The sequence below is a fragment of the Cannabis sativa genome, chromosome X (genome assembly GCF_029168945.1).
Source record: "Cannabis sativa cultivar Pink pepper isolate KNU-18-1 chromosome X, ASM2916894v1, whole genome shotgun sequence".
Taxonomy (NCBI): domain Eukaryota; kingdom Viridiplantae; phylum Streptophyta; class Magnoliopsida; order Rosales; family Cannabaceae; genus Cannabis; species Cannabis sativa.
In genome coordinates this window covers 35,744,111-35,758,594 of record NC_083610.1, presented here as the reverse complement: position 1 = coordinate 35,758,594, position 14,484 = coordinate 35,744,111, and the positions used below count along the sequence as shown (strand labels likewise).

At 32.6% G+C, this 14,484-nt stretch overlaps 1 protein-coding gene across 1 annotated transcript; it reads left to right on the top strand.

Moving 5' to 3' along the window:
- Positions 1-11,468: 11,468 nt before the first annotated feature.
- Positions 11,469-13,959, top strand: LOC115710743 (uncharacterized). Its single transcript, XM_030639100.2, has 4 exons — positions 11,469-11,666; positions 13,267-13,370; positions 13,462-13,639; positions 13,751-13,959. The coding sequence occupies exons 1-4, from the start codon at positions 11,648-11,650 to the stop codon at positions 13,783-13,785; spliced, it is 336 nt and encodes a 111-aa protein (XP_030494960.1). The 5' UTR covers positions 11,469-11,647; the 3' UTR covers positions 13,786-13,959.
- The last annotated feature ends 525 nt before the right edge of the window (positions 13,960-14,484 follow it).

Genomic DNA, 14,484 nt, shown 5'->3' with positions numbered 1-14,484 from the left:
TCATGTTGTTGTCGACACTCTTATGAGATGAAACTATTATGAAATGTGTTTGTTATTAGATGATTTTTTTCATCTATAAAACGAGTACAATCTTGAGAATAAAATACGCATGGACCAATACTCACAAGAGTAAGGATGACGTGTCAAAGGAACAGTTCCCACACCTCGCATAATCTGTGAGAAGATAAGCAACCAAAACTAATAAAATGTTTGTCGCAATATTAGAATAGACATATTACAAAGATGTAGTCAAACACGGGAAATTGAGAGTCGCAACATATCTAAAGATATGCGAGGACAAAGTGTTTTCTCACCTGCAACTAATTACACAAAGACCATGTCTTTGTATCCGTATGACTCAAATTTAAATATGCAATAAACAATTTAAACCTGTGTGTTTGAGATTATTCAATTAATATAGAACGCTTGATATGTGATCAGTGTAATCGCAGGCGTTCCATCAATTAATGTAAACAACCAAAATTGGTTCATGATTTATTTATAATCAATATATTTATTTCATTTATTGTAATACTTTCTGAACAATATTGGACTAAGTGAATTAAGCTTTGTTGAACCACTATACTTCCATGTGTCATTGCTTACTTTTTTGTTATTTTTACTTATTTCTTCGAGTATGTGTTATTCTGAGTAAATATTCGTTAGTTTTGCATGCATTTCTTTTATATGTTTAATACTCGCAATATTTTTATGTTGACACAATTATGACACTATACAAATAAGATAAACGAATATAACATGATCATCAAACGTGTTGCTGAAACCTATTTATTTCGTATGGTATTTGAGTCAAATGATGACCTATATTACCAACCCTAATTTAAACATCTCAGTCTCACCACTCTCAACAGGATTAGAAAATGACTTGAACTCTCTCACTTCATCAACATAAGACCAAAAAAAAAAAAAACACAAGAATTATAGAAAGCTTATCGAATCACTAACACTAAAATGGAGAGGTGACAAATGATATGTATATCTATATATTACATTCAGTGTGTTACTTTTTTTTTAAAAAAAAAAAATAGTGAATCCCAATTTAAATAATTATGATTAGTTCAAAAAAAAAAACCCATCAAGTTATTGTGTATAGTGTGTGTAGGGATGCACATTTCTCCCACGGGGATGGGCCCCGCAGGGACCCGGCCCTAATGTGGGTGGGGATTTCCCGTCTAAATGGAGACTCATTTAGTATTTTATCTTATATTTTTAGTAATATTTTATAATTTATAATTTATGTTTGTATTTTTTTTTAACATGTATGTTTATAATTTATTAGTATATTAGTATATTTATAATTTTAAGTTGTGTTTTGGATAATAATTAGTTTATTGAATAATAATTAATGTGTAATATTTTAATTTTTATTTATTTTAATATTTTTGTATATTATAAATTTTATTTTTCTATTAGGGAATTCCCTGCTCTGTCTCTGCCCCCATTAGGGGATTTCCCGCCCCATCCCTGATGAAGAATAAACGAGGATGTGGATTAAAATCCTTAACGGGGATGGAAACAAGTGTGTGAATGTAATTTCTTAGTGCGAAAATTATTACTACGTAGATATATATCAAACATCAAATAATGGTATCTAAAAGGCCTTGTGGGTCTCAATTTAAAATATTGTATGATGTATATAATGTGTGGGTGTAATTTGTGAGTACAAAATTATTACTATGTAGATATATCTCAAACCTCAAATGATATCTAAAAGGCCTTTGGGAAAGATAAGAGAGAGAGATGACATGTTCAAACTTTTTCTATTTGTGCTTTCATTGTCTTTATCATGTGGAATAAAAAAAAAAGGAAGTTTTTCTTTTGCCAAGTTTTCCTCTCTCTTCTTTCTTTTTATTTTTCTTCACTAGTCCTTTATTTGAAAACAAAAAGTAATTGAAGTCTCTTAATTTGGATAGTAAAATTGATAGTGTTTTTGTTGGACTAACTTCAAGGCTGAGTTTGCTAAGTTGGGTTGGTTGTTGCTTAATTTATCTTAAGACTTAAAATATACACAATTTTGAATCAATCTAATGATGAAATATTCGCACTCGTAGTATATAGAAAGTACGTATTTTTAAATGGGGTTTATTTTTTGTATTTAAAATTATTTTGCTTTGACATGTTTTTATATTCTTTCATTTGATAATAATTTATGCTTGGCAATATCAGTTTGAATGAAGCTTGTAAAATTGGCTGATTTTGTTATGAACACTCGGCTCAATCTCACCGAAGGTCAAAAGATAACCCCACAAGCAACAAGTCAATTGATCATTACATTATGTAAAGAGTGATGAAACCTCCACTTAAATTAATATATGCACCACAAATTGGTTTCTAAATTAATTATATTAATTTAAATTGGGATCCAATATTTTAAAAGACAGTGCTATGTAGTCTTATAAACATGGGTCGAGCTTTTTAATACAATACAAGATCGAAACAAGTCTGAGAGGCATGAAGTCTGAGAGGCATGAGCATGACTCGACACAAAAAAAATATAGATTTAGGCACATCATAGCATTATATTGGAAGTTAGTATGACATGGCACGAAAAATATAAAATTCAGCAGAACACGACATGAGAAGCCCGAATACGTGATATATAGACTTGGCTAAAAATAAGACATATTAAAAAGAATTATTTGCAACATAAATACTTTATGTTTTCGATTTCATACATTTATATACCACATCTTTTTTTCCGACAAATTAAATACCTTAAGTTATATTTCCGTTACTACTAGCTTGTTAAGCGTTGATTGGACTTATTAGTACTGACACATGTTAATATATTATTAGGCCACCTCAAATTAATATTATTTCAATAAATAAAAAAATAAAATTTATTTTAAAAACATAGATTTGAGTAAAATAAATTTAAGAGAAAAAAAACAAAATATGATCAAACTTCATTCACTCTTTCTCTCTTTTGTCTTTCCTCTGACGTTAATGGCAGACCATAGTCTCTCTCTCTCTCTAAAATCAACATTTATAGAATGCCTAACTACTGCCTCATCCAAAACCTGTATAGAGTGCAAACAAAAATTATGAACAGGTGTGATGTTAAGAAGAGAGAGAGAGAGAGAGAGAGTATTTTGTTATTGATTGTGTTGAGAGAGAGAGAGAGAGAGTATTTTGTTATTGATTGTGTTGAATTTTCAAAAGAAGTATATATACAATTGATCAAACACTAACTACCCAACTAACTCTAACAGAACACACTTAACTAACAGTGCAGGGTAGTTAACAGTATTAACTAACTATTGTAACTAACCTATACCCTTGACAGGCCCCTTCAAACTGAGTGTGGTTTTGGAAACAACACACAGTTTGGTTCTAAAATTAGAAAACTTGATGCTCGAGATTGGTTTAGTTAGGCAATCTGCAATCTGCAATCTTTGCAGTAGCTGAGACATGTTTGACATGAATGTGTGGTTGTAGAACTTTCTCTCGAACAAAGTATAGGTCAATTTCTATGTACTTCGTGTGTGCATGAAGTACATGATTAGTAGCCAAAAGAACTGTGCTCTGCAGAAGGAATTGCATCTTGAGAAATTTGCAATTCATGAAGCAGACATTGAACCCAAGTCACTTCAGCAACATCATTGGTAAGGCTTCGAAACTCTGCTTCAGAAGATGACCTACTGATGGTAGCTTGCTTCTGAGATTTCTAGGCAATAAGATTGCCACCAAGGTAGATGCAGTAGCCTGAGGTTGAGCATCTGTCATCTGGATCAGATGCCCAATTTGCTTCACAGAAGACATCAAGAGAAAAATCTAAAACTAGTTTAAGCATCAAGCCATGATGAAGAGTGCCAGCAATATATCTTAGTATTCTCTTCACAACATTCCAGTGTGTGTGCAAAGAATTTTGCATAAATTGACACACTTTATTTACACAAAAAGCTAGCTCTGGCCTTGTGATTGTAGCATATTGCAAGGCACCAACAATGGACCTGTACAGAGTAGCATCTGTGACAAGTTCTCTTCCATAGTTACACAGTTTAAGGCCACTGTTCATGGGAGTATTTTGTGTGTTCACATTTTGCATATCAGCTTTGGTTAGAAGATCTTGAAGATACTTAGTTTGAGTAAGCAAGATCCCAGTTGGTGTTTTTTAGTGACCTGAATGCCCAAAAAATAGTCAGCAAGGCCAAGATCTTTAAGGGAGAATGTTGAACTTAAATCATGAATGAGTTGTTCAACCAAAGTGTTATCACTGCCAATGATGAGAATGTCATCTACATAGACATGGATGTAGATACATGATTGAGGTGTGACTCTTATGAACAGAGACTGGTCAGCTTTTGAAAACTAAAACCCATGCTGAACCAGAGTTGTAGACAACTTCTCAAACCAGGCCCTTGGTGCCTATTTGAGACCGTAAAGAGTCTTATTGTTCCTTTACTTTTTTTTTTTGGTAATTATATGGGACATTTCCATTGGTAATGTCTGAGTGGAGTTGTAAAGAGTAAAATTCATCTTTAAATTTGTCTTCCTTCTTCAGGAGTGAAACAAGTTCATAAAAATACTAAATTTCAGTAAGAATGGGAGCATTCCACCCTCGATTGATGTAAAAAATAAATAAACCAACCAACAGTCTTTACCCTTGCGAAATAAGTTGGTAAGGGGCAAGCCCCACGAAAACAAGAAAATTGATGAAATAGTCCTAGAGTGGAAGATTTGCCCTAAACATCAAATGTGTTTGGCTCCAACCTCCGAAACCCCCATAGTTTTGACTAGGGGTTTCTTGGTCTCGAGGGAGCTGATGGAAGACTCCTTCTTCAGGATGAGGGGAAATCTCGTTCTCCACCACTATCTTCTTAAGTTGGTGGGCACACTTCTTGGAGGAGTACAATTCATTGGCCTCCTAACCAGTAGCACGTGACTCATAGTGTAGTAAGGGAGTTGGCCAGTGCATGACAACCTTTAATGTAACAACCAAGGGAGTCGTGTTTTTAGGTCTCTGGGAAGAACTTTTCTGTTATATTATTTTTAATATAATAATATGTAGATTAAAATGTGATAATATATAATATTATGTGAATAATATATATTAAGTGTATGGTAAATAAATGTGTAACCTATAATTTAACCTACACTTTTGTAACCTACATAGTAACTTGGAGAGGAGTTACAATTTGTTGTCATTTGTAACTCTTGTGTTGATCACACATTATTAGTGTAATAAAAGGGTTGTTACACAATTTGGATTTCAAAATTATGATGATATAGTTGTTACAAAATGTAATACTCATTTATGGGAGAGAAATGAGGTGGTATTTTGAATCCTAAGAGTGATCATCTAAACACTATATAAAGGAGTCTAATGTGCTCATTGAGATGAAGTTTTCTATCAAGAAAGCACTTTGCTAGAAAACCCTAAGGCTTGATAATTCCTAAAGCTATTTCCTAGAGAGTTCCCTTAGTGCTTAGAGATAGGGGAAATAAGCTTTTAGACAAAGGTGTAATACCTTGTTCAAGTCATGGTGATCCCCACTATTTTACACTCAAGGTTGTGAGTGAGTGATCTTTTCTTCTTCATATTATATATATGTTATATAATATTGTGTAATCTATATATCTTCTTCTACATTTCTTATATATAATATATATAGTGTATATATATTGTATATTATGTTGTTGTAACATTTATTTAATCTCTTTGTTGGTCCTTGTATTGTATTACAATAGAGTTGTAATATCTTGATTTTCTTCCATTGTAATAAAATCTCTAACAATCAAAAACTTATCCCTTTTCAATGGAAGAGGAGATAAATCAAGATTGTGAGAATACAAGGATAAGAGATTTTATGTAAAAACTATTCATGGGTGAGCATGGTGGTGTATAATGTAATTTACTATTTTATATGATAGTAATATATATATTATATATATATGAGTTATATATATGTGATCATGTATTTATATCACATTATATATATGATATTTGAAATTTATATCATGTTATTTTATGTATATGTGTGAGATATATAATATATAACATGTATATATATGAGTAATATATATTATATATATGTAGAGCATGTGATATAATATATATTAGTGAGATTAAATATGTAGAAATAATTAATTTTATGTATTTATATGAGACATGCATACATAATATATGTTATATATGTGTATATAATATATATCATGTATATTAATGTGTACATATATGTTATATATGTGTGAGGTATGTAACATATATAGTTGTGTAATTAATATATATATTATGTGCATATGATATATATGTATATTATAGTATATATGTTATATATATGAGATATGTAACATATATGTATTTATTAATTTAATATTGATATTATGTGTATGTTACATATGAGATGTTAATTAGTAACATACATATTATATTAATATATGAGTTATATAGTATGATAATAATATTGATAGTAGTATAATATTGTTTATTACTATTGATGGGGAGATTATTGTCATCTATATTGTGAATAAAGAGAATTTGGAATTTCTTTTCCAATAGTGATTTTGAGAAGAAAAAAAAAATTGTGACTTGTGAGAAGTTACATTCTTTGAGAATTATAAGTGATAATTATCTCATATTATGAGATAAGAAAAGTGAACTATATGAGAGTTACACTTATGAAAATAGTCTTGTCATAGCAAGAACAAATGGATCAAAAGTGGATCCAAACTTATTAAATGAGTCATAAATTGGAAGAGCATATTTTAGACTCAAAAAAAAAATGTCAAATGATATTTTTTAAGGTGACCTTAAAAAGTCATTTCAAGAGGAAAATACACAAAAGTGATATTTTATATACACTTTATGGTAAAAATGTGGGGGTGTGCCACAAATTTAATCAAAATGTGTTGAGACATTATTGATTAATTTATTTGATTTTGAATTCAAATTCTAAATCAAATTTGGCTATGTGTATATGTAAAATTTTGACATATTTTGGTGTCAAAGTTAAGTGAAAATAATTTCAAGAAAGAAATTAATTAAAAGAGTTATAGAGACAAAGTGGTCTTCTATATTTTAAAATCAAGATATTGTCTTGATAATGAAATGTGAAAGTGTGGGGGTGTATACTCTAATATGAGAAAGTTTAGACATACTTGGTGTCTAAAAATAAAGTATAATTTAGACATGTTTGGTGTCTAAATTAGTGTTTAATTTTGATATGCTTGGTATCAAAATTATTGAAAATTTGAGTTGTGTGAAAATTAATCTTTTATGATTAAATTTTCAAAGCTTAAGTACTTAAGGAGAAAAGTGGTCACAAAGTGAACGCTATATTTTGGCATGCATGATTCACATGGAATCAATAGTGAGAGGTTATAACAAATCGCTTAATCTCCGTACAAGATTAAAGCAAGAATTTTCGAGGGATGGGACCTAAACTCCCTTAGTATTTTGCTCATTGATGGTAACCTATCTTAACACTAGTAAACATCTAGTCTTAAGTTCAATAGGTACTAACAAGTTAATAGAGTGAATATGGTACTCAATTGTCCCATCTATGGATGAGTACATGTTGTGAAAATTGAGGGTTAAAACCAAAAGGTTTTTTAATGGAGCTTAAGCTTAAGAAAACTCACTTAAGCTTAAGAAGTGTCTAAAGAGTGGTGAGACACTAAAACTCCACCTATATGGGCTAGAGGTGGTGCCGCCTCTTATGAGAATTGGGAGTATTCTCTAGAGAGTCCATGAATTGGAATTTTGCACATGGCCATTAACGGTGCAAAAGCGAGACATGCGGTCTCAAGTGAGCATTAGCGAGGGTGTGTGTGTTATCACCGGTTTGTACTAAAGGAATAATGGTTCAATGCTACGGCAACCAAAATTTCATCAAACTTTGTGGTAACTACACTAAGGTAAAATTCAAGTCGAAAGACATTTTACCTAATGCACCTAAGCAAGACTTCTTTAAAAGTGTGTATTTATTCAATCAAAGTGGGGAATGTTATATTTTGATATAATATTTTGATTGATTAAATAAATGTTACAAGTGTGTTACAAGTGTGTCACACATTTTAATCTAGTGGGGGATTGTTATATTATTTTTAATATAATAATATGTAGATTAAAATGTGGTAATATATAATATTATGTGAATAATATATATTAAGTGTATGGTAAATAAATGTGTAACCTATAATTTAACCTACACTTTTGTAACCTACATAGTAACTTGGAGAGGAGTTACAATTTGTTGTCATTTGTAACTCTTGTGTTGATCACACATTATTAGTGTAATAAAAGGGTTGTTACACAATTTGGATTTCAAAATTATGATGATATAGTTGTTACAAAATGTAATACTCATTTATGGGAGAGAAATGAGGTGGTATTTTGAATCCTAAGAGTGATCATCTAAACACTATATAAAGGAGTCTAATGTGCTCATTGAGATGAAGTTTTCTATCAAGAAAGCACTTTGCTAGAAAACCCTAAGGCTTGATAATTCCTAAAGCTATTTCCTAGAGAGTTCCCTTAGTGCTTAGAGATAGGGGAAATAAGCTTTTAGACAAAGGTGTAATACCTTGTTCAAGTCATGGTGATCCCCACTATTTTACACTCAAGGTTGTGAGTGAGTGATCTTTTCTTCTTCATATTATATATATGTTATATAATATTGTGTAATCTATATATCTTCTTCTACATTTCTTATATATAATATATATAGTGTATATATATTGTATATTATGTTGTTGTAACATTTATTTAATCTCTTTGTTGGTCCTTGTATTATATTACAATAGAGTTGTAATATCTTGATTTTCTTCCATTGTAATAAAATCTCTAACACTTTTCTTGGCTCCCAAACACACCATTTTGCCTTTTTCCTCTAAATACAAAGCCTGGATTTCCTAATTAAAAGTGTAGAAGTCGTGCGAGTTAAGCTCTCGAAGTGTGTCGTTCATCTAAAGACGAGAAGAAACCCAGCAGTTAGCATCCCCACACCAAATCAAAAAATAAGAACATAATCTGGGGGTCCCTTAATTGTTGGGAAGAGGCCCCCTCCGAACACAACGACCCAACTTTCATCAAAGTAGAGTATTGACGCCAAACGCACCATATCCAATATGGAAAACAGTAGAATGCGTGAAACTAACTAAAATAAAACCCAAAGGAAGAAGGATGAATTGCCCATTCGAGGAGAGCCTAAAGAACCTACCAAACGAAAGGAAAATGGTACATTCTCAAGAAAACTTCCTAGCAATAAGAAGCCTAAATTACCGCAGGAATGTCAAGCTAAGCAGGAAAATAGTTTATTTTTACCTTGAGGCATTCGCAAAATCAACACCCAAGGAGAAAAAGAAAGAAAGAGTACACGCATGACCAAAATAATATCACAAGGCCTTCAGAAGTATAGGTACTTACAAAGTGATGATCGAGTCAAAGACGAAGGCACCAGGAGACAATGGCGATAGTATAAAGCTTGACAACACCTGAGGAAGAGAATAAGGAAGTCTGGTTTGCTAAAAAATTCTTCCAGTTTGAAAGCTTTGAAGACTTGAAGCAGAGAGTAAAGTGTGAATATTGAAGAAGGAATGACTATTTATAGCCCAAAGGACACAATCTAGGGAATTTAGGGATCCTACGGGGCCCTTTGATTCCCAAGAAATACACTTTAAATCTAACAGCTGGGGATAACTCATAACAAGCACATTTATGAGGAGACATTTGGGTACTCGAGTATTCGCTTGACACCCTGCATTTATGACCTTCTTAGGAATTAATGTCAGGAACGCAAATAGGCATCATCAAAACTACGATGAAAAAACACGGTGATAGACGAGCCAACTCCTATGCAACACGTGGCTCATTCATACAAGTGGAGACTCTTCGTTTACCACACCACGAGTCCTCTAGGAGAGAACTAAAGAGTCGAAGGTTAAAGCAAGTTCCACTTCAAATTTAATGAGTTGGAACTTGAAGGGTAAATGTTGAACATATTTTTTACCAAAATACGTGGCAAGCGCTTGAGGCACCATGTGACAAAGGGGGCCCACCTGCTAAGAGATTAATACTCATTATTATGAAAGTTCTCCATTTAGTCTGAGACACATCCAGAAAGGATCACGGACCCTTTGAAGAATGGTTGAAAGAATGACGGCCTTGGCCATCCGAGAAGTCACGAACTCCCGAATCATAGGCCATTTCAAGACTTAATAATTCACATAACGCAAGTTCCAAAGTAAATCACTATAGACGACTAATTTGGCGCAGGATTAACATCATCAGAAGACCATACTGTTTTAACAACCCATTTATCTATGCAAATAAAGTGGTGATTATATTTTGCAGTGTCACATCAGCCGTATATGAGATAAATCTTGTCCCACCAAACTCCTACTACAGAGACTAAATAAAGCCTAGAGAAAAATGGGAGATGTACCATTTTCTCCTCCGATCTCATTCTTCCCTTATAAATACCGGTAGACAGTAAATGTAAAAGGGACCTTTTTTAGAGAGACGAATATAGTGAATTTCGTAGGCTGTAAACTGAATATTCTTTGAAACTAGAGAACATTCTAACTTTCAGTATAAGTGACTCGTGGACTAAGGCTCATTAACGCTCAAATCACGTTAAAAATCCCCATCCTAATCATTCTTATTAATATATGAGTAACATTTGTCGAAAAATTCGATCAACAGTTTGTAAAAAGAAAGTTTATATTTTGTGTTTCATCTAAACTAAATAGTTTAAAAAAACAAATATATGTGCTGTTATTTTTTGTAATTGTAATAAGTTTGTTTTTTATGTATGTATGAGATATTGGCGGTAATATTATCTATATACGATTTGTGACAATTAACTCAACAAACTGAGTTTTTAGTGGTAAAATCCTCTAAACTACTATATCGTTTTAATTTTTACTTTTTTATCCAAAAAATTCTGTAAGTGCCAAGTAAACTACTTAAATGTATACACGTGTACACGTGGTAAAATTTTAGTAGTCTACATTAGCATACATATGATACTTTGTAATTATTTTGTATTGTATATATAAATATATTGTAATTTTTTTAGTAAATGTAGAATACATATGAAAAAACCCCTAGATAAAACCAGAAGGTGTCCAAATTCATTAGGTCCTTGCTTGGTCCAATAAATTTTCCATTTTGGTTGAATTAAATTAAGCCCAAAGAGAGAAAGAAATTGATCGGGTCAACCCGCCAATAGGTAGACCTGATCACCCTCCAACTCAGTTATTTGGCGGGCGAGTACGGGTTCTCTTTTTTGTTAGTTGTGTTTTCGCTAATATTAGTAGAAACTGTAATTTTGTTGCTCATAATGTGGCTAAGTGAGCGTTTACCTACCAGAAGTTTTACTGTATTTTGATTTTTTCTATTCTTGAACAACTATTTTGTAACGACTTGAGATCTAAGTGTTTTTTTTTTTTTTAACGCTTTTCATAAAATAAATAAATAAATAAATGTTGAGCCCTACACAAGAGGGTAATGTCTATTGTCGTTGACATGGAACGAGATAGCCAATCGGAGACAAAAGAACACGTTGTCCAGGCCATGTAGAAAAACGACGACCAATAAAAGTAAAAAAGAAATCTCCATATTTAAACTGAAACTCCACGCTTATTCAGGAAAGACCCAGAAATATTTAGGTGCATCACCATGGCTTACGTTGAACGAGGTTAGCAATATCCCCTTTTTCTCAATCTTTCCCTTGTTTAATCATCGATCTTCGAATTATGTATCTCATCATTTTGAATCACATCAATTAATGCTATTACAAATTTTGGTTTTAGGGTTTTTGGTCCCCGAATTAGGCTAATGATCTATTTCTATTGTCTCGTACCGTTTGATATCACTTGGGACTTTTTGGATTTTGGTTTATGTAATTCGATCTGTATGGTCGGCGTGTTTTTAGTTGCTTATGTTAAATTTATATTTTGGGTGTGTGTGGTTAAATTTCCACAGTTGAAGAAGACCTTCAATTTTGTTTCTTTTTCTATTCAACAAGGTTGATATTTTTATGATACTTTTGTGCTGGTTTCAGTTTCATTGTTAAATAGTATTCAGGGGTTGATGCTAACCTTGATTCATTTGATGTTATTTGAGTAGTCTTATGTGAGAAGACCGGTGAAATACCGAAGGAATTTTTGAGTTGTGATAAGTGGCATAGAGTTATTTTTTTGCAATATTTTATCTCACCAATGTTAAATGTATATACATATATGATATATGAGGAGAGAGGACTCAGCTTGACAATGTTATTCTAAGTTTCTCAACAGGATAAAGTGATTCCAAACATGCCCCAGAGAACAATTGATTTATTAATTATCTGTGCTCTGTTAAAGGATGTGGATGTTAGTGTTAATTCTTTTGTATTATACCCCCCTCTTTCTTTTTTCAGTGCTCATTATTGTTAAGTTCTATTGGACTACTGATCATGAATCAATTATGGTGTTTTCATCGTAATTTTCTGTCCTGAATTTGTTTATACCTGGTCTTCAAGTATACAAATTATTTCCATTTTGTATTAGTCAAGTAATACAGGTTATCTGCTGTCGACACCTCTGGTAATTGTTGTATCTCCATCTGTTATGGTCAGTAATTAACACCACTCTCGGGAATTCAACTTAATAGAGTACCTAGATTAGTTACCATGTTTGTATGTATTTTTTCTGCTCACCAATTTAACAGTATACGTAAGATGTTTATGATCCATAGTTGTTTCTGTCCCTATTTACGATATCTCCTTTTAAATTTTATGGTGGTTAGCCTTTTTCTATGCCATCTTATCCTTGAATGTGCCGTGATGTTATTTACTCTAACTTTGAGCTCTTTCATGTCTATTATCATTGAGTTAAGTAGGGCCAATTATCTCATCTAAGTCTAGTGTAGTGTGTGGAGCATCTTTGTCGATTTTCTTAAAGAACATTCCCATAAGTTTGGCTATTGGTACTTTTAGCAATAAATTGCTAATTTTTTTCTCTTAATGTGATACTCAAGTTTCTAAATTTTGTTTTATGATGCCACCCGTTACTTGTGGCCCATTTGTTTTTGAACTTCAACCTTTTGTATAAGTTATATATTGAATCAAAATTGTTTCTATCTACCTTACTTGGGATTAGCAAATTAGTATGAGTGGTTTCTGTGTATCAGTGAGACCTGCGTTAGATGTATTCGAGGAGTAATATGTCATGTATTGTATGTTGTCTTGAATATCGGCTTATTGCTTTGTGAGCTGAAGTGATCAAAGTATGAACTAACTGTACATAATTCTGTAGGCGTTGTTAAATCAAAGCGTTCGATATGGCGACTCAAGACAATAACTGATTTTTTTTGGTCCATTGTAAACCTCATAGGCGTGTTCTTCTCAACCATGTTCTCGGTAAAATCTTTATCACAAGTGACAAGTCTTTAGGATTAGTTTTTATTTGTAACGAGACTCTGCTTATATTTTCTTGACTTTTATATGGTAGATGGAAAAGTCGGATGCCTACAGAAAAGGCTCGGCTTCTGGAAAGAAATGGGATGGCGGTGGTCCTGGAGGTCCTGGGGGAGGACCATATGGTGGTGGTGGTGGTGGTGGTCCACGGGGGCCTCGAGGTGGGCTTGACAATGTTCGTGGATTGGACAGTGTTCGAGGGCCTGACCATAGTAAGTTCATCATGAGCTTGTTTCGACTTAAGTTTTTATTTTATTATTTTTCCAAAATATTTTCTGGTCTTTCACTCGCTAAATCAAAACGTGTTTATACTCAACTATCAGATTCTTTACCTGCCTGTGGTTCCTGCTGCGGCTGAGCGTGGACTATGTGGAAGTGCTTGAAGCGAATACATTGTTGTTTTGTTTGGAATGTTATATTTCTGCATAATTAAGTTGTGAACAAGTCTTCCAACAAGAGGACATAGGCTAGAGCAAACTGACTTAAACTTATAAGTATATATTACAAAATTTAAGTATTGGTATTTCATGCACTTGTATAATTTTATTATTACCATTGTGAACTGATGTGGCACTTTTCCATTAGTTGGCAGTTTGCGAAAACTGCTTAGCAACTGAGTTGAGACTGAGAGGCGCCATGAAGAGAGAGAGAATGTTGCTTGTTGAGTGAGAAAAGAAGACCATTACTGATCAGTACTCTGGTTATCTTTCCTCCATTTTCTCTCAACCATGCCCCAACAAATGACATTCTATATTCTAAAGAAAGGACCCTGAAAATCAAATGTGCTATTTTAAACCAGTGATGTGAAATCAATAACTAAAATCATTTATCTAAACCTAACCTATGATCTACTTTTTAAAAAACAGTGTCTCGACCAAATTGATGGCAAAGTAATTGAAGTTAATATTAGAATTTTTTGCGGCAAAATCTTTTTAACTGTCGTTTCACTTGCATTTAACCTTCTAAGCTTAAATTTCGGCGGTAAAATTCCCCAAACTACTGAACTAATAGCAAATTTAAAGTGTCATTCGGTTAATTGTTACTATGGGTTGTTTAT